Here is a 20575-nt window from a genome sequence, read left to right as displayed (position 1 = left end):
GTTGATGAAGAGTGAAAGCCTTTTGGTGCATACAGCTGTAAAAGAGCTCCTCTAAGCTGAAATTCAACAAAGCTTCTTAGGCTAATACATACATTTCCCCAGGGGAAGGAGGCATTTACAATCAAAATTGATTTTTTAAAAATACAAATGTATGTTCTATATTCCTCTAGCCTACTCTCAAGCAAAAAAGTGCCATAAAATGAAAGCTATATTTAAAAAAAGATAGTGGGGTGGATACACCAAGAACCCACCCAAAGAAGCAACAATCCCTGTCAATCCCTTCTAACATTGCACTATAGAGAAGCACTGCAAATTCCTGGCAATCTGCAAATGCTTTCCCCTTCCACACCCAAAAATGTAGCATGAGTGCCTGCATATGCAACTGCAGACTGAAACACATACAGAAACAAACCATGTCCACATTAAAGAATATATATATGCTTACCTTTGACTTGAGTGTCATATTCAGCTATGATCTCCTTATCCTTTTTGAATTTCGCTGGCGACGTCATGTTTTCCTTCCCACCCACCCCCAGCAAAAAAAAAAAAAAGATTATCCTCAGAGCAGATCCTCCAGAATACGACAAAATAAATGCAATTTGTGTTCCTCCCAAAAACAATCACTTGGCCAGGCTCGTCTTCCCTCAACAGCAATCAGTCCATGGAGAGAGGGTGGGAGATGGAGTGTGTGTGAGCAGCAGAGACATGCAGATGTGAAGAGCTCAGCGGACAGAAAAGGCAGCAGTTTGGATTCCCTGCACCAAAACCCTTAGCAGCAGTGGTGGCGGTGGCAGCAGCAGCAGCATCAGACTACAGAGAATCTGCAGCCCCCAAAGGCTTTTCCTGATTGCTAACATTAATAGCACAGCCAGGGAGTGGAAGTCTTTCTGCGCAACAACATGTTGTGTGTGGGTTTGACTTTTTCTTTTTCTTTTTATAGAGCCAGAGATGATGCAAATTAAATCCCAAATGGTAGAAGAGATGAAAGCTCCAAAGTCACTTTCTTCAGTTCAACTGCCTGCAAATTCAAATACATAATTGACTCTCAACCAGTTACAGGCATATACAAAACAACAAATGTGACTGAAAGCTAGAAATGCAAAGTACAAATGCAAGCTACTCAAACTGCAGCAGAAAAAAAATGCATCCAATTGAAGAAAAGGGTACAATAGTTACATTTTAGGTAGAGAGCTGGGGGGGGGTTAATATCATCAGAACCTCCTAAATCCAAGAAAATGGGGAGACAAAGGAAAACAGGTCCTGCAAAAGCAGTTTTGTGTTCCTTCTTGGTTAGTTTAAACAACAACTGGAGACAGAGCAATATGATATGCTAAAAAGGGAAATCAGACCCAAATCCTCAAATTACTTGAACTACAGGAGCTCGAAAATGAACCCACAAGCCATTGTATAAACAAGACTAATCCCCTTTGGTGTAGCTAAAGCTGCAGATCTTGGTCCAGCCAACAGACTAGCTTTAGGTATTTTTTTATTATGCATCATTGTTAATTTTAGAGGATTGAACCCCCAAAAGCTGGCAAAGTAAAGTAAAGAGGGAGGAGGGATATATGTATCTGCTGTAGACATCAAAGCAGATTTGGAGCCTGGGGAAACAGAGCAGTATGTGCAAGAGAGATGCAAGCAGAGCAAAGTAAGGACAAAACTTCTTTTTCTGAATTACAAACTACTGTTGGCAGCAAATGTTAAGAAGAGGGGATTCCAGAAACCTGGATCCACATCCAAATAGAGAAACAATGTGGCCAACAGACAGGAAATGGTAATGGCTCACTGACTAAGGAATAACAGTGTAATCCTAACAGTGTAATCTCCTCTGATGTAAATCCTACCAAATTCAATGGGATTTACTCCCAAACAAGTGGAGTTAGGATTGAGAGCTACAGCATGAAAACACAATCGAAATCTGGCATATTTCTACCCAGTGCTAGCACATACTGTCAGCCTGCTGTGAAGTAACTATGCAAACATATTTAAAGCTACCTCCCTGAAATACAAAGAGAAATCACTAAAACCTTGTAGTCCATCCCAATAGCCCCTTGCAAGGTCAAAAACCGTATTAGGGAAATATCTTTACTAAGCCAACCAAAATATCACAAAACAGTTTGCAAGCTTTCGAATTATCCAGTATTCTTCATCAGGCTAAAATTAATGATGGTGATGCCCGTGAGTAAGAGTCTCAAGGGAGAATGTGGAAATAGACAGCAGACATTCAATGAGGCCTTTTAGGTGCCACAGATGTTATCAGATTCCAACAAGTCTGGCTGGGAAGAAGCATAACCATAGCCACCATCCCAAGTCTACCCTGATGTAGTGTTCTGAAGAACTCAAAACCTTGCACACTATTTTGTGATATTATGGTTGGCCTAATAAAAGTAATGTGCTAATATACTTTTTGAATTTTTCTCATGGTACAATACAGCTACCTTTACTTTTTGAAAGCTCAAGACTGTGCTTTCTCCTTTACAAGAAGATAGCTGTTCAATTCAAAAGTCAATTGCAGCAACATTTGAAGGATATATGCTGTTTTCCTCTTTCGATCCGGTACGTCATAGGCTTGCACAACTTGTGACCCACCAAGCTGAAAACATTCAATTAGTTGGTTCAAGTGCTTGAGAATCTGACATCTGCCACCCACCCAATAGTACCAAGCAAAACCAGGAGGTTTACTGAGCCCATAGCAAACCATTGCACATGGGTGGTGAGCTGTATTCAGCTTGGTGGATCACAGTAAGTGTACAGATCTGATCTACGGGAAGTTAGGAATCCAGCCCTGCCTTTCCTTCTTGGTGCTGCACTTTTCAGGGAGATGATGTAAAGAGGAAATGCATCAGACTAGAAAAGGGGTTTATGGCCTGGGAGGATAAGAAGGTAGGTATATTATTGTCTGGCAAGTAACACTAGCTTAATGGGGCAGAGGAATACCTCCACACCCAGGAATATTACGAGCAGGAATATTCCTGCTCACCCAGGAATATTACGAACTAAGACCTGTATTTGAGGAGGAGGAATAGACTGCTATGGGACTATCTTCTGGGAATAAGAGTACTGCGGATTTAGTTCGGAAAGGAACCTCGCTCAGCCGCAGAGCACACGCTTCGCATGCCAGATGTTCCAGGTTCAATCAGCTGCGTCTCCAGGTAGGGCCGGGCGGGAAAGGTTCCCCCTGAAAACTCGGGAGAGCCGCGGCCAGTCTGTGTTGACGCCGCTGAGCTTCGTAGCTTGAAGAGACTGATCTGGAATGAAACTGCTTCAAGGCTCGTTTGCGAGCGCATAGAACTGCCTTCTCCGGGGTGTGTGTGTGTGTGTGAGTGTGTGTGTGTGTGAGAGAGAGAGAGAGAGGGGGGGGATCCCTTTAAAAAGAGCTGGGCTTCGACGGGGCTGTGGCTATTTGTGGAGGAATGCTTCTCCCTCGGGGCGAGTACGGGATGCGGGGAGTCCGGCTTCCCCCCCCCCCTCCCCGCGCTTGCCGCAGTGGGGAATATTATGGGATGGATGGGACACCGACCCTCTCCCGGTGGACTGGAGCACGGGATGGCTCCAGCAGGGCGCCTGTGCTCGCTGCGGGCTACCAAGGGAACTAGGAAGACAAGACACACACGCGCGGGAAGAGTATTATAGGATGGAGACTGCTGCTGTACAGCCTTCTGGAAGGAGTGGGCTTCCTTGTGCTGGCGGGAGGCTAGCATTACACGAATTGCAGCCAAGTTGGAAAAGGAGGCGGATCCCGCCAAGGGGATATTATGGGATAGGCAAGGGGATCTACCGCAGGGAATCTGCCACGAGCTCACCCCAAACTCAGGATTCCTCCGTCCCGGACGCGACTGTTACCTGCAGTGCTGCTGCTCGGACGGCGAGTCCTTTCCCCCCATGAGGCGCGTTCCTCAGGCCACCCGCTGCTCCCACGGTCCGCTCCCCGCCGCAGCCCCGCTCCAGCGCATCCGCCCATTCCACAGAGGAGCACCAATCGGGAGGGGAGGTTCCGAAAGCTGGCGGGCGCTCCAGCCAATAGCCGCGCCCCGCCTACCTCCTCCCTCAGCCTCGGTCCCGCCACTTTTCCGTATTGGCACCGCCCACCCAGGACGGAGATGGGGCCACTCAGAATGCTCGGAGGGGACAGAAGCGGGTTACGACCACGAAGGGTGGGGCATGCAAATACAAGCCCCGTGTGGACCAATGGGAAGCAAGGGGGCGCGTCCTCATGCCCCGCACGTAGGTAGGAACGAGAGAGGGTCAGTTTATCCAATGGCAAGCGGGGAGACGCGGGTTGTTGTCTTTTTTACCAATCAGGTGCCGGTGGTGGGCCAGATTTCCCCCAATGGGAGGCAAAGCCACAGATTCAAACTGACAGGGGACTGGGAGGCGACGCGAGGTCTTAATTCTGAGCATTTCTCGCGCACGTAAAGAAAGGAGCCGTCCAGGTTGGGGTCGCTGGCAGGAGGCAGGGGGATCCGGAGTCAGTCCGTGAGTGGCCGAGAAGGAAGTAAAGAATCCTAAATTGGGGACAGTAGGATTAATTGGGAGGCGGGCATGTTTCTTGCCCTCGGTGGTTGGGGAGAAGGGAATGATAGGAAGGACCCCGGGGTCTAGGCAGTGAAATAAAGCAGAATTAGCACTACTGCAGGTGCCACATAACACCCGTTCCGCATTTGTAAGAACTATACCGTTTAGTGCTGGCAGCACCTACACTTTGGAACTCCCTGCCAATTGATATCAACCAGGCGCTTTCGCTGTATTCCTTTCGCGGCCAGCTAAAACAGTTCTTGTTTGCGCAAGCCTTCCCAGATGCTTAGAAATGCTATTGTGAATTTAAATCAGTTCTAACATTTTAACTTTTTGTATGTTTCAAAATATTAGAATTTTTTCTTGATTTTTCTGTCTTATCTTTTTATATATTGCTTTTTTTCTTTGCAATCAAGGGGCGTATAAATTTGAAGAAATAAATAGTAACTAAATAAGAGAAACAGACTTGGACTGGGGGAGGGAGAAAATTTCCCTCAATTCAATAGTTAATATTGATTAATGCTGATTAGATAGCCTCCAGTATAAGATTGGAAGGACCATCACCACACTTGGTAAGAGTTTTAATCTGTGACAAGGAACAAGAGGGTTGGTAGTCAAAGCTGATAAACTAAGAGTACCAGTAAGTCCTGTGGGGGAGAAGGACCTTGCTGGCCCCAGAAGACAAATTATTTTTCTACCCTACTGAAAGAAGCACAGGGGTGCCCTGGAATCTCCTCTGGATCAGACGGGCCTTGCCATGTCCGCCAGCAGCTGCAGTTTTGCAGACAGATGTGTGACTGTGCTGTGCTGCAGGTTTTGCCAGCAAGTGCTAAGTTCCCGGGGCATGAAAGCTGTTCTCCTGGCTGATACAGAGACAGATCTCTACTCCACAGACATCCCTCCCACCAGGTGAGTCAACACAAGGAGACTCAGAGAATCTTGAATTGGCTGTAATTTTCTGTCCCACAGTAAGTATTTTGCTTGGCATCTCTCACACATTTTTTTTAAAGAACCTCAAGAACCATAGTGACTTATCTGCATTAGGTCTAAGGTCCAGTTTCGGTGGTCTTTCACATTCTTAACTCAGTATAGTGTAATGGTTAAGGTGCTGCACTAGGATCTGGCACACAAAATTCAAAGGAGCCATGAAGACAAACCTTGGGCTAGTCACTGTCTCTTGACCAAACCTACCTCACAGGGTTGTTGTGAGGTTGAAAACGGCACAGGAAGACCCCTGTATGCCGCCTTGAGCTAGGAGGAAAAGTGGGCTATAAATATAATAAAAATAATACTAGTGAAGGGTCTTGGCAGAATACACTACACATTCAGGTTTCAACAATCGCCTATATTGGTCTGCCAGGTTGCAGATGCTGTGGCTGCTGTCCTAACTCACATGTGTGCATGGGCTATGAAAAGAGGTATGTCTTAAGCTTTTCTGTCCTTCTGGGTATTTCATGCACTCATGTGGCATACAGCCCTTACAATATCTGCCATAATGTAGGAAAATATTTTCATTTTGTAAAAATGCAGAATCCAAGACTTGAGGTCAAAATAAAATATTCAGAACATGGGCTTTCTAAAGCAGGTCTGCACAACTTCTGTTATGTTCAGCTCAGGGAATCACAGCAGCCTGTGTAGTCTGTCTTCCTTAATCATCTTGCATTATGAAAGCGGGGCATGATTCTAATATTAGAATAGCACCACCAACGCCATAACAGTAGGAGAACTTAGTGGCACTACCGGTATGCTAGAACTGTCACTTTCACTTCTCTTAATAGTCAGTTTCTGGTCTACAGTATTTGTTGTGGTAACAGTCAAAAGCACAATGGGGGGTGTTGTATAAACCACAGGAAGACATAGTCTTTGCTTTCCTACATCCTCAGTGATTGTGAATCAAAATGCAACTTTCAAGCATGAGAAAAGGAAGGAGTGTTGGAAGAAGAAGGCAAGTTTCATTGGTGATGACATTGATATACTGTACATGTAGGAAATCATAATCATATTTAATCAAAACTTCTTAAGGGAACCCTAAACTAATGGAACTTTTGTCACAGAGAGCTAGTGTCATCAGCATGCCTTACTCTATCTTCAGCAATATGATTGCAGATTCAGTAATTCAAATGGATAAAAAGATGGCCTGCACGTTGGGGGTGGAAGGCTTAATGTTTCTGACAAATCATAGAATCATGTTGGAAGGGACCCAAGGGCCATCTAGTCCAACAATGTAATGCAGGAATCTTAGCTAGATCATACATGACAGGTGGCCATCCAACCTCTCATTAAAAACCTCCAAGGTGATTCTACCACCTTGTGGGAATCTGCTCCACTGTCAAAGAACTTTTACTGTCAGAAAGTTCTCCCTGATGTTTAGTCAGAATCTCCTTCCTTGTAACTTGAATCCATTAGTGTGGGCAACAAGGAACAAAGAGGGTTGTGGTCCTACCCTCCAGAACCAGAGAAAACAAGTGTTCTCCATCTGACAGCCCTTTAGAATCTAAATTGTACTATAATTATCAACCGAGTTCCCAGAGAGTAAACTGGTCAACCAGTACTGCTGGTAATTTATTTGAGAAGATATACAAGGCCAAAGGAAACTCCACTTGGCTTTCAGGTGGGTAGTACTGGAAATTTATTATTATTTCAAATATACTGTACATAGGAATCTGTGTTATATGGACTCAGAAGAGATGAACAGATGTAGAAGACATTGGTCAAGCTCAGTATTGTCTACACCAAGGTAGCCAATGTGGTGGCCTCCATATGCTTTTGGACTCCAACCCTGATTAGCCCCAGGCAGCATGGTCAGTGGCCACAATGAGAGGGCATCTGGAACACACAGTTGGCCAACCCTGGTCTATAAGAATGGGCAGTGGCTATCCAAGGTTTCAGGGAAGGGTCTTTCCTAGCCCTACCTGCATATGCTGGGGACTGAACCTGGGATCTTCTGCATAAAAAGCTTGTGCTCTAGTACTGAGGTATTATCTCTCCTGCCCCATACATTAAAGTTGGGTGTCAGTGCTCTGGGAAACTTACAGATTTCAAGAGAGCAAATATAAAATCAAAGAGTAAAATAATTTTGAACTGCAAAGTATAAAACAAGTTGTTAAAAATTACACAAAACAGCTTGAAATTAAAAGTCTTCCAAAAGCCAACATCAAGATCCATTCAATATAAGTAAATATATATTTTAAGCAAATGACAGAAATGTTTCATAGCTGAGACTTTCCCCACACTTAGATATTATACTGTATAAATGTTAAGTAACTGACAAACCTTAATTGAATTTATTCTGTGTGGTTACAAATGGTATGTCTATGATAATGTTGAACAATGAAACAACGCTGACTATTGCTATTACAGAAATGTGGTAATGGAATTCAGTAAACCTCTTACTTCAAACTGAGATATTAAAAGGAAAGCTATGTTTTAGTGCCTCGGGAAATTATTTATCATGATTGGTTTCTTTATAATGTAATAATTGATTAGCATGGCAGCCGGGGGGGGGGGGGGTACTGTACTCTGTTCGGGCTGAGCGGTTAAACTTGAAGGGAGAGCTTAAGTGTTGCGAAGCATCTACATTTTGAAACTCTAAATAAAAAATGGCAACGCTATAACTGATTACTGGTAGTAGCTGCCTGCCACCTGAATCCTTTCTACCATGGCAACACCCAGGGATAGTTTTTAATTTTCTGTCTAATATAGATCAGCTCTGGGAAGAGGTCTGTTTGGTGTGAATCATACAGAAAAACTGTTTTAATCCTGTCAGGAATGCAGTAATGATCAGACTGCTTCATTTGTAAGCAAAGGAACACACATCCAAGAGCAAACACAGATTAATGGTTGTTGAAAACTATTCAGTTGCAGGTGCTGATGGAATGATTGGTTGTCGCTTCCTCTGTTGTACAGGATGCTGTCGGCACTCTTAATAAGTCTTCTACACCTGTTCATCTCATTCTGTTGCCATGATTCATGGCTAGCAATAGGTAAAGTGGCTCTGGGCTGCAACGCTGATGGAATGGTCATGCTTGGCTGTAGAGCCCATATCTCCCTCTGCTTCATCATGAGAACCAGAAACAAAATTGCTCTATTGAATAACAAATATCAACAGACCAATTCTTGGACAGAAGCTATGGTAACATATTGCACTGGCTGATACTCTTCCACCTGGCTGGTTACACCAGGAAGCTGGAGTTGGAGATGTTTTTAGAATCGAAGCAGACTAATCTATTGTTACTAAAGAGCAATAGTGATTCTCTTACCGGGTAGCTATTGTGGAATGATCACAATGGCTTGAACTACAGGGTTCAAGCTGTTTTTGCTCCGAAGGCAGTTTTGACCTCTTATCTGATTTGCTTCTTTTGCAAGCTTAGGCAGCAATCCTGAAACCTCTTAGTGTCATGTGGTGCAATCCCTTAAACTAGTGGAGCTTTCATAGGAAAATTTGCTTCATTACTAGGCCCACTTTGGGAGAAAATTGCTTTCTTACAATGTGATCTTATGCATGTTTAGTTGGAAGTAAGTGGACTGGGATTTGTTTTCTGGGAAATATGAAGAGGATTACAGCCTTATAGCCCAATCCAAACTTTCCCTTTAACCATTCACATGTAGACAGGTGAGAAGACTGCTAAGAGGCACAAGGATAGAGCACTTTGTCTGTCCCTCCAGCAACCCCCTGTATTTCTTCCTGTGAAGGACACTTGGGCTCTTCCATGTCCAGCACAGAAAGAAGGGGGCCACTGATTCCTGCCCCTCTCTGTCTCCTGCAGCTCCCTACACCACTACGCAGAGTGTGGAGTGGTGACCATTGGCCATGTTTCTTGAGGCTGATGAGAGTTGGAATTCATTAGCATCTTGTGAGCCAAAAGTTTCCCCTCCTTGTAACATAGGAGCCAATAACGAATGCCTCTTGTTTTAAGTAGAGTGAAACAGCATTTCATATAAGTCATGGGGATCACAACTTTATAGGGTTTGCTAAAGTGTTTTCTCCAACAGGCAACTCAGCTCGGTCATTTTTGAAGAGACAATGCAAGGAAAAGACTACCTATCAAAACACATTAAACTAAAAGCTGGATCAATGTACAGTTATGTCGTATATTGCCTTGCTTACAATGGCTGTTAGCAAAGAGAGGTTTACAATGGCTGTTGGCACATATAGATTTGTAAACTAACAATAAACAAAGAGAATAGCATTCTGCTGGAACTTTTATTGCCACAATACTTCACATTGTGAAACTGTGATCAAGTTCATTTTTAACTATTTCTCCCACAGTACTGTTGGCTTCATTGGAAATTGCTATTTCACAGAAATCTGCAAATGTAAACTGAAAGATGTGGCCTGTTTGAAATGGTAAGTAAGTAATGCTGCAGTTTAACTTAGCATAGTGTTTTGAACAGCTGTGTGGTCTCTACCTCTTCATTCATTTGTGTGCAAGAGCCTGAAGCAAACTTGATTATCAAATGCTCACTTGAATTTAACTATCCACCATCAAAGAAGTCCTTGGCTGACAATGTCCAGGATAAATTCCAGCAATAAAATGGTTGGCATAAAGAGCTCCCAGATTTACTGTACTTGGGAAAACTGGACTATTCTGATATCCTCAGGATTTCCAAAACTGTGGTAGTACAGGTACAAAGCAGAATAGGTTATTGACATGTGTTATCTTCACTTGTAGTGTTGCCCACCTTTTTCCTGGCTTTCATTCTGTGCTTTAATAGCAGTCTGACAGGCAGAAATGTGGCAGGTGAAGTTTTTCATCACGCAGAGATGGAAGGAGTTTTTCCTCCTTAATTTCTGCATGTCAGTATGCTGTTGATGGAACAGGGACAGGGTTAAAATAGGGAGGGGGCAGTACTAGCTGAAATACATAAACTCAAAGGAATTTGACTACAATACTGCACACATCAAGGTGGCTAGATTGCCAGTGGGGCAGAAGATAGCCTTTTCTGTGGCCACTTATTAGATATTCATGAAACAGCACAATAACTAGCAAATCAAGATTTTACCCTGTGGCTTGTGTCCCCCAACCCAAATCAGAGAAAATGTAGAGAAGTTCAGTATAGATTCATATCTATTCAGTTTTCTTCAATTTAATGGCTTTTATTCTAAAAATGTAACTATCAGCCACCATAAAATGGTCCTGGTTTTAGTCATCTCTGTATGAATTTGTCATGACATCAATAATCATTATATCCCATGCTTTCTAGAGCCACAGGGATCAGTAGGTCAGTATTTTCCCATTTTTGTGATATGAGGTGAGGTGAGGTTATGTTCTATAAAATAGGTTTTATATTTAAGAACAGGCAACATCTGTTGTTGATACATTCATAATATAGGTGCCCATTTGGGGGGTTAAAAAGAAAGTTGCAGGCTGAACATACTGTACAGGCTATTTCTGGACTGTTTTCCAAAGGCATCTTGCTCAGTATTTAGTCAAACATTCACAACTAGTTCTACTAGATAGGGTGGGATCCTGTTTTATTAACTTGCTATTTACCATGAGGACATTCATTTTACTGTTGATTTTAGAGCTTACTTTTCTGTCTACTCTTTCACCTAAGAACTTGTGTGTTTGCTTTTCTAGTGGGAATGTGGTAGGTTACCATGTGATCGCTCCATGCAAACCTTGTTTGCTGTCCTGCAACAATGGGCACTTCTGGATGTTTCACAGCCAGACTGTTTTTGGAATCAACAGGCTCGATTCTTCCGGTATGGAAAATTTCATTCCACGCACAAAGTTTATTGTTCTTATCCCCTTGGAGTGTCCTATTCCAAAGCTTTTACTACAGTGAATTGTGTGCCTCTTAGAAAATGTATACAAAGAGAGTTAGACATACTTCAGGCTTGTTGGACCTACTTTAATTTTTATTAAAGCGTCAACATACTCGGGGGTTTTACACACTTCCAACTTAAGGAACAGGGTGCCTCTGAGCACAAGCACTCGGCCCAGGAATTTGTTTTTAGCACCAGATCTGAGCTCACAGTTCATAAAATAGCAATCCAAGGTGGGAAAGCATGAATTAAAAAGAAGTGATAAATACTCAGGCAAAAGCCATCTTGAACTGCCATGTTTGAGAACAAGGCCTCAGGTATATAACAGAAGCATAGAATCATAGCGTCATAGTCTCATTTCTGAGCAACAACGTGCAGAGCTCAGTGGAGTGGGAGGCCAACCAATCAGCTGTGATAATGCATGGTTTGTACAACCCTCTGGCTTTTGTATGGCTGGAATGTTGGTTAATGTGCAAAGGGTAAGATTTGCAGTCATTTTACCACCCACTTTTGCTTCACTGGCCCACCCACCACTAGCATTAATTAGGCCCTCAGAAGGTTGTTGTAAGGGGACACGGCCCTCGGGCTACAGAAGGTTCCCTACCCCTAGTTTATAGGAACCTGGGTGCTGGACGGTTGACCAGCCCTGTTCTAGAATGTGGCATTTAAATACGGAGGTGGAATTAAAGGCTTAAATTGCATGTTCATGTTACTTTGTTTATTAGCCTTTATCTATTGCTGGGGTTGTAGCTTCATTTGGCAACGTGTTTTGCTTCATTAGCATGAGATCCTGGTCAGAGAGAATGCAATGGAAGTTTTTTTGCCTTTTCTTTTTAAGGTACAAACTTACTGCTTTGGGGCAACTTACCAGATTCAGAGGAAAGCGCAGATGAAGACTTGTCCAGCATCTCTGAAGACGAGTACATCCGATAAATGTCACCAGCTATGTGCTGCATGGTGTGCCTCTCACACGGACAAGAAACACGATGTGCAAATCCCAGCAAGACAGAGGGAAAGCACTTCAAAGGGTAATAATACCTGTTGACCTTACACTGTCTGATCTGCTAGGCATCCTGTTGTACAGGATGACCAGGATTTGAAGGTCAAAAGTCAGTCCTTGCTTTCCAGAGCACCATCAGTATGCCCCCCCTGGCTTCTGCAACTGCTTGCTATTGCCCATATCCTACAGGACAGCATTTATGTACGGAAGATCAAGGAATGAGCTCCACATCGCCATCGCTCCTGGTTGCACAAAAAAAGGTCTGGAAGCGACGCAGGGAAAGATCCAGTGGTGTTTGATGTGGCAAGTTATCTGCCGGCCTGCATGACTCCTTTTCCCTGTTTTGCTGGCTGAGTCAGGGGTTGTAAAAGGCCTCTCTTCAGGAACCACGGTTAATGCTGCTACACAGCGCTCCGGCAGTGAATACCAACTCTGTGCTGTTGGCTGCCTTCCAGAATCCCATGTTTGCATAACATATTGGGAAGCTCTTAAATCTAGGTATTTCTGCTTCCCTCGTGCAAGTGCAGCACAATGTTTGGTTCTGCTCAAAGGCCAGATTTCGAGGAAACCTACTGAATAGCTTTTTCTCTGCCAGCGCACAAATGGCCAACAAGTGTGAGGACATCGCCTGGGAACTGGCATGTTTCCCTGCTCCTAATGGAAGGAGAAGATGCAAAGAAATGCTAACAAAAGAACAAGAGACCCCAGCTTCTGGACCTGCAGATATCCCCTTTAATGCGTGCAATCAAGAAACAAAGAGGCTTAAAAGAACAGTGTCCAAGCGGCAGCATTTTTAACTGTGTTTGTCCGTTTCTCTAGTTGTTTACAAGAAGAAATGAGCAGTGAGAGTGACGCTGAAGGAGAATGTAGTAAATGCAGGGTCAGGTCAAAAAAAATTTAAATCCTTCTGGTTTCTCTACTGCTGGCATAAGAGTATTCCCTACGTATCTGGTGGCACAGTGCCTTTTGGAAAGAATGTAGCAACCAGGCATGGCTTGAATTGCATCTAGCCAGTAGTGTACTGAAGTCTAAAGTAGCAGAAGCAGCTAAGTAGCCGCAGGTAGAACATTTACTCTTTTTCAAAATGATGTAAGTGTTATCTGGAGCATGATTTTTTAAAGGGTACTAATATCCTCTTTGGAAGAAGGAAAAAATATTGAGAATTTTCAAGCTGTGTTGATACTTTCAGCCCTCTAGTTCAGCGTTTCTCAACCGCTGTTCTGCGACACACTAGTGTGCCGCGAGACGCTGGCTGGTGTGCCGCGACGTGCAGCGACGAGAAGGGCAATTTGCATTGTCACGTGCCTGGCGGCCGCCAATAAACAGCGCTAACCTGCCGGAAAGGAAGCCGGCCGGGTCACGACGCGGGGCGAGCGCAGCTCTCAACAGCCACCACCACGGGAGGGTGGTTTTAGACAAACTTAAAGAAGCTGGCTGGATGAGCTCAACCTGAAACTTGCTGAGCAAAGGATTGTGCTGGCAGAGAAATCAGCGGCTTGTGAAGCCTTATTACAGGAGATTGCAACCAACACAGCAATTGGCAAGTGTTTCTTACAGTCATAATTATATAGTCAATATAGGGCGGCACAGAGTTAATTTTTTAAACTTTTTTAATGGTGGTGTGCCTCGTGATTTTTTTCATGGAACAAGTGTGCCTTGGCCCAAAAAAGGTTGAGAAACACTGCTCTAGTTTATAGGGCATTTTAGGGCCTGGTGCAGTTCCAGAATCTTTGCTGTGGTGAGCCTACAACTCTAGTGCCCACATTGCTTTCATTCACTTGAACGGAGCCAGTCATAAATTCAGGGAGCAGCTTATTCCAAATGCTTCCTGAGTTTTGCTGGTGCTGTTGGTGTTTGCAAGATGGTGCTGAATGAATTTCCAGAATGTTGGTTATGTTTTTACGTTTTCTTGGTGCGTAGGTGCGATCATTATGTGAAACCCTCCAAAAGTTATAGACTGACTCAGTCATTCATAACAGTGGAGGTATCTGCCAGTAAGTGGGGCAGTTAGGTAATTTAGACTTTCAATTTAATGGGTGTTCTCTCTTCCCCCCCCCCTCTCATACACTCACTCACATGCGCACGCACATGCTTTGGATCAGCGGAGGAGAACCTCCAAGCCTCCAAATCTGGCCCTCATAGTTCTCTAGGTCACAATGCTCACTTTTACACTGATTATTTTTGCATGGCAGGTATGCGTCCTTGAACTCAGATGCCTCCTGCTTTTCTAGGTAGATGATAGAGAAGTGTGTGTGTGTGTTTATCTAGCCCACTGCACAAAAGTAACTTTTACATTTGTTGTTCCACCCATTTTTTAGCCTCAGCCACCACTAGCAGGTGGCCTCAAAGGGAATGAGGCCTTCAGGCTGAAAAGCGTTCCCTATTCTTGCTTTCTATGGTGTAAATTATTTGATTACTTCAAAATGTGGTACACCAGCCTTGCTGTACTTTCTATGAGCCCTTCTGCTCATTCTACTGAGGGCCTCATCTTCTGCGCCAAAATGCCTCCCTAACTGCAGAGAGTTCAAATATCTATCAGCTATATGAACTGTATATAATAAAAGTCAGTGTGCTGTGTGTATTATGCATTTCCACAATAACATAGTTCAGTATCTGGAGATTCTCACCTTTTATTTATTTTTAAAACTGCTTTCTAGCTGTTAAGGCTTCCAATATAAGCCTGGTGAAATCTCTGATGCCAAAGCAGGGGGCTTAAGTTGTTGCTTTCCTCCCAGCCAGCAGAAGCAAAGCAAATGGTGAGCATCATTTACCCAGGTTCTGGAACTCAACTTCTCTTGGAACTGACTTCAGTTTAATACCAACTTATTTAAAGCACAAAATATTTGCAGCTTTAATAAGAGCACCCTTTGTATACACAAAATCCGCTAAGGTAACACCTGCCCTAAAAAAAAAAAACCCACAAAATTCACTCTGGGAATGTGTTTTAAAGTGAGAAATTGACTTAAAATGTCAGAAAGATCAAGACCTTCAGTTGTAAAATAAGGAAGGCAAAAAGTGGGGGAATAGCATTCTCAACAAATCAGTTGTGCAGTAAGATCCTGACCATGTGTACTCAAAAGTAAGACCTACTAAGTTCAAAGGACATTGCTCCCTACTACCTAGTAAATGAGTTTAGGATTGGGTGGCACCCGAGTGGGGTATGGGTAACTGCAGAACATTATGGAAGGGAAGCTCAATGCACCACTGCCAGATTTAAGTGGCAGCTAAGTATTTTGAAGAACATCTAGTTAGCCATTAGAACAATTGCATTTTGTTCATTCGTTACACACACACACAGTGAAAAAGCAGCACCATGTGTTACTTAGTTGAGCACAAATATTAAAAATCCTGAGATTCTTGTAGCTACCCAAGGACATAAAGATTATAAACACCTGTTACTTTGTTCAATGTTTGCACTCAGCATCTCCTGAAAAGAAGTTTCAAATAAACAAGCAGCACCATGCAAGGATTGTCACTTCTGATGCAGAACGTGAGACTTTGGCAGCGGAGTATTATTTTTATTCTATGAATTGGGAAGTAGTGGTGTGGATCCATGGAACCAGAAGAGTCGATGACTGTTGCACTCCAAATCTTGTCAGGCCAGTATGACCAGTGATCAGGAGTTGGTGGGAGCTAGAGTCCAGCAACACCTGGAGAGCTACGAGTCCCCCCCCACCTCTTGCTCTAAAGCAACTTTCAGAACATATGCTGGACCTTTAAAAGTAATCATGAGTGTCTTCACATGGAAGCATTGTGTACATTGTGTAGGGTTCAGCCATCCATTTCAGAAGTATTGGGGAGGGCCTAGGTTCAATCAATAGCATCTGTTGTCAAATGATCTGGAGTAGCAGGGCTGTGACAGACAGCAGGCAGTGCTGGGCTAAATGGACTTACAATCTGATTCAATATGAGAGCTTAATGGGCGTTTGTGGAAGATAAAAAACAATTTTGGGAAACCGTCTGGGTTGTGTAAACAAACTGTTGCAGGCAGAGGGTCATAACAAGCCTTCCAAACCCCACAGATAATCAGTTGGATGCTGCATTGGAAGAAAAATCCAATGAGAAAATTAGGGTGTGATCCTTTGTCCTTGTCTATGCATTAACGCTATTGAATTCATGAATACCCTCTGAGTAGAGGGACCCAGGTGGCGCTGTGGTTAAACCACTAAGCCTAGGGCTTGCTGATCAGAAGGTCGGCGGTTCGAATCCCTGTGATGGGGTGAGCTCCCGTTGCTTGGTCCCAGCTCCTGCCAACCTAGCAGTTCGAAAGCACGTCAAAATGCAAGTAGATAAATAGGAACTGCTACAGCGGGAAGGTAAACGGCATTTCCATGTGCTGCTCTGATTTGCCAGAAGCGGCTTTGTCATGCTGGCCACATGACCTGGAAGCTATACGCCGGCTCCCTCGGCCAATAATGCGAGATGAGCGCGCAACCCCAGAGTCGGTCACGACTGGACCTAATGGTCAGGGGTCCCTTTACCTTTACCTCTGAGTAAACCTGTATCGGATTGCACTGATAGAGGTACTCTAAACAAAAAGAAAGTGTGCATTATTCAACAGAATGCATGACTCCAAAGTGCTTAGTTCAGCTGAATTATGTCTCTACACTTAGCTCTTGCCGGTTTGTCAGCTGTCAAGCCACCCCAGTTAAAACAATGATTTGATCGAAGATACACAAGCCTAATATTCACTAAAGTTTTGGTAGTAATATTAAAATACAATGTGGGCATAAGCAATAAACTGATTTATTTGTTGTCCGTCATACTGAAAGGTAGGAGTTCATAAATTTTCAGCATAGTGTTGATTAAATGACTTTTTATTGTACAGGCCCTAATGCTGCTGTGAATGCAACTGGTTGTGTATGTTATATTTATAAAATGGCAATATTTGAGCACAGGGAGGTCAAAGTAATGCTGTTTGTTGAACTCCAAAAACCCGAATACATAAACTGCTATTGAAAGTGTGTGTGTGTGTGTCACTAAAACAAGGTACGCAGGCATATATCCATACTTTTCTTGTTGCAGTGGAGGAGAAGAATCAAATAACTGTCCTCAGAATTTCATAAGGGGGGAATAGCCTAATTCTGCACCTGCTTAAACTAGAGCTATGTCTCTCTCTTTCTGTGTGTCTTACGCACATACATACAAACAAGTGACCTATTTGGGTTTTGAATTTGAGACAATGTCAAATGCAGAGGCTTGCCGTACCCAAATTGGATGGCACAAGAAGAGCCATATAAAAAAATCTGAATTCCAATAAAGCAAGTGCACTTGCTTTCCCTCAGGTCTGTTTTAAGATGCCGCACACTTGTGTGCAACAATATCAGTGTTATTGGTAATGCATTCTCTTTTCTTTTCTATGCATTATTCAACACCAATCGTAGCTGGCTGCACAGGTTGAACAGAAGGAAGGAAGAGGGGAAAAGTCACAGCAAGACAACGATAAATCATTTCAGCTTCATTCTAAAAGGAACCGTGTTAAGAAGGGGGAGGGATCATTTCAGTCTTCCCCATTTTTTCAGTATAATTTAATGTATAACCTCTAAAAAGTATACGCTGAGCACACGTAGGGATTCGGTTTCCACTGAAACGCAGCCATTGCTGTGATACGAGAAGCCAGCTCACAAGTGCCACATTGCAAGGACACCGGAACAAAAGGCTGCCTGTAATAATTAATGATTTCCTTTCTGCCTATGAAGGCAAGCTGCGTGTGATGGAATTAAAACCTACAGCAACTAGAACTAGACTCTCACTCTTTAGCCCACTAAAATGGCGCTTGGCCATCTGGGTGCATGTTATCCAAGAGGATGGCTTTGAACGGTAGAGCCTTCCATAATTGCAGGATCCATGATTCGGTGCTGTTATGCAGGCAGCAGTACGTCCATATCTTGCTGTAGGCAAATGGCTCACTCACATGTGTGGTTTCTGTTTGAAAGAAGAAACGGGTGTGGGGGAAGGGTGGAAAGTGTTCTAGCAGGCATGTTTTGTCTGCTCTTCCCATGAACTCTGTAACCAGCTTGCCAAAAGCAGCAGCCACATCTCAATGGTATCTTGTGTGCAAACATTCCTAAGTCTTTCATCAGTGCTCCTTGTCAAAACGTATGCTTTAAACTAAAAGTGGTTGCACTCCTCATTGATTTTTTTTTTTTACTCAAACGGAGCTAATTTTGGACAGCAGTAAAAGAAAACAAGATGCCCAGGTCTGGACTCTTCAAAAGAAATCTCACGCTTCATGTGGTTTTGGCAGCTGTTTGCCCATCATCTGTGGTTCTTCAAAATACTGACAATTTGATGTCTCTGGGTAACATCATACTCCAGGAAAATTAGCTCAAAATGTCTCCTACTGGCTTCCATCTGTATGTCGGTGTACACAGGAACTTGTATGTGAGCTTGAGAAGCCAGGAGCTTTCTCAATAAGGAAGCATCATGCTGCTTCTCTCCAACAACACAATTCTTTTTAAGTTCATATTAAAACCCTACTGAACATTACAGTTCACAATTTTTTGCAATTATGCCTCCTTTAATCATATTCCAATATCGGATGCAACCCCGCAAATTGTATAAAATGTGAGCACATCATCCTTTCAAGGAACCCAGAACACACAAGATGTGCATAAGCATGACCACAGATTTCCAGAGCACAATTGCACCTGTCTATTTAGATGTCTATTGGTGAGTAGGGGCTTATGAATGTACACACACACACACAATCAGGGAAATTGCATTAAAACAAACATTGATCTACTATGGCCCTTTCATGTGCCACTCATTTAAGAGGGCAACACAGATATGAAGGGGCTGCAGGGCCATTTGTTTAGCCCCCCTCACCCCCAGCACAGCTGCTGGCCCCTCACCTGCTAATGTTTAAATCAGGAAGTCTTTTCTGTCCATGTAAGCTGCCTGCATGATTTAAAACCCTGTTACTAAAACACATGGGGAACCACTAGGGAGAGAAAAGGCTCCTTGCTTTCAGGCATCCCCAAACCTCGGCCCGCCAGATGTTTTGGACTACAATTCCCATCATCCCTGACCACTGGTCCTGTTAGCTAGAGATCATGGGAGTTGTAGGCCAAAACATCTGGAGGGCCGCAGTTTGGGGATGCCTGCTTTAGACATTTACGGTATTCTTAAATGGGTGAGGGGTTAGGAGAAGCTGCGCATCCTTGGCAGTGGGCTAAACAAATGGCCCCGGAACCAATTTACATGAGTAGCATGCACAGAGTGCTCTAGCTGAAAGCAGGCCACTGATGCCATTGTCTGTTGTACTCGGTGGAATTGGCTGCAGTAGTGGATAGATTTGTTACAGAATATGATCTACTAACTACACGCCTGCAGGTATTCATTCATCTTATCTCAGCTTTGCTCCTACCGGTGGAAGATGTACCAACAGACAGCCAAGATGGTGGAGAAAGTATTAGACTGAGTTTAGGGAACATTACAGTTGGGAGGGAACTGCCTCAAATGCCTCCCCCCTTCCAGCAAGCATATTGAGAATATCACCGCTTCCCCCTGTGTTAGCACTATGTGACATCAACAGCAATTCACCAATTCCCACCCCCATCTCGCACCTATTTGCATGTGTACCAATGGACTGGCAACAGGGCTTTGTTTGTTCCAGAGCATTTATTTTCAATGCCATGGTCTGTTCCTGAAAGGCACGAGGTGTTACTGAACAGATTCAGAGCATTGTCACTGAGAGGGAGCCTCCACACAACCAGGATAAGAAGAGCTTCCAGATCAGATGTTTCTGTTTCCAGACAGACTTGAGCCTCAGCATTTCTTCTTTAGAAATTAAGTACTCATGAAGAAGGAATGTGGGCATACTTTCACCGCCAACTCAGCTATTCAATACACACTTCCACCATTTGGTGCACATTTTGTTAGTAGTAAAACCATAACTCGGAGCCTTTGGATCACAGTGTCCAGTAGCTGAAATGAAGCATGACACAGTTTTATGGGGAAGGAGTGAATGGAGGACAGATTGCAGAGATGGGTGGGTAACCTTGAGACTTTCTTGTTCTGTCAAAAGTATCAGCCTGAGATTTATTCACACCTTCAAAAATTAACCTGATGTGCTTAAAGAGAGGGTGGGTCTTGAAGCAAAAACATCTGGGCTCTCCCTTTTTTCGCCTGCAGAGGATGGGAGAGGCTCCCCTGTGCAGAGGCAGTGAAGTCTGGGCACGTCAGTCTGTCAGATTTATTTATTCAGTCACCCAGACTGGAGTAGTTACTTTTATCTTAGCAGACAACTGTTCCACCTAGTTGAGGTAATTCTTCCTGTTATGAGGAGT

The 20575-nt window shown here is 43.6% G+C and overlaps 2 protein-coding genes across 10 annotated transcripts in view; one reads left to right on the top strand and one right to left on the bottom strand.

Moving 5' to 3' along the window:
- SRGAP2 (SLIT-ROBO Rho GTPase activating protein 2) overlaps window positions 1-3961 on the bottom strand; it is a 213321-nt gene extending 209360 nt beyond the window's left edge. For 3 of the 7 annotated variants that reach the window (XM_060277120.1, XM_060277121.1, XM_060277123.1), the window contains exon 1: window positions 3844-3961. In XM_060277120.1, coding sequence (XP_060133103.1) covers window positions 3844-3961 — 118 coding nt within the window. Of the gene's footprint in view, window positions 1-445; window positions 1019-3085; window positions 3212-3803 lie in introns of those variants that run through there. The other 4 variants (XM_035122343.2, XM_060277122.1, XM_035122342.2 and 1 more) reach the window with 3 other exon arrangements.
- FAM72A (family with sequence similarity 72 member A) lies at window positions 2677-18712 on the top strand. 3 transcript variants are annotated; one of them, XM_060277125.1, is made up of 5 exons: window positions 2677-2883; window positions 5225-5424; window positions 9785-9862; window positions 11097-11221; window positions 12123-18712. In XM_060277125.1, exons 1-5 carry the CDS (start codon window positions 2863-2865, stop codon window positions 12215-12217), a joined length of 519 nt encoding a protein of 172 aa, XP_060133108.1. In that variant the 5' UTR covers window positions 2677-2862; the 3' UTR covers window positions 12218-18712. The 3 variants fall into 3 exon arrangements, with proteins under 3 accessions (XP_060133108.1, XP_060133107.1, XP_060133109.1); XM_060277124.1 differs by having other exon boundaries at window positions 2677-3152; window positions 5228-5424; XM_060277126.1 differs by lacking the exon at window positions 2677-2883 and adding an exon at window positions 4066-4476.
- Window positions 18713-20575: the final 1863 nt, after the last annotated feature.

The sequence above is a fragment of the Zootoca vivipara genome, chromosome 7 (genome assembly GCF_963506605.1).
Source record: "Zootoca vivipara chromosome 7, rZooViv1.1, whole genome shotgun sequence".
NCBI lineage: Eukaryota > Metazoa > Chordata > Lepidosauria > Squamata > Lacertidae > Zootoca > Zootoca vivipara.
Note: the sequence above shows the minus strand (reverse complement) of the source record. Positions and strands in the feature narration are given on the sequence as shown.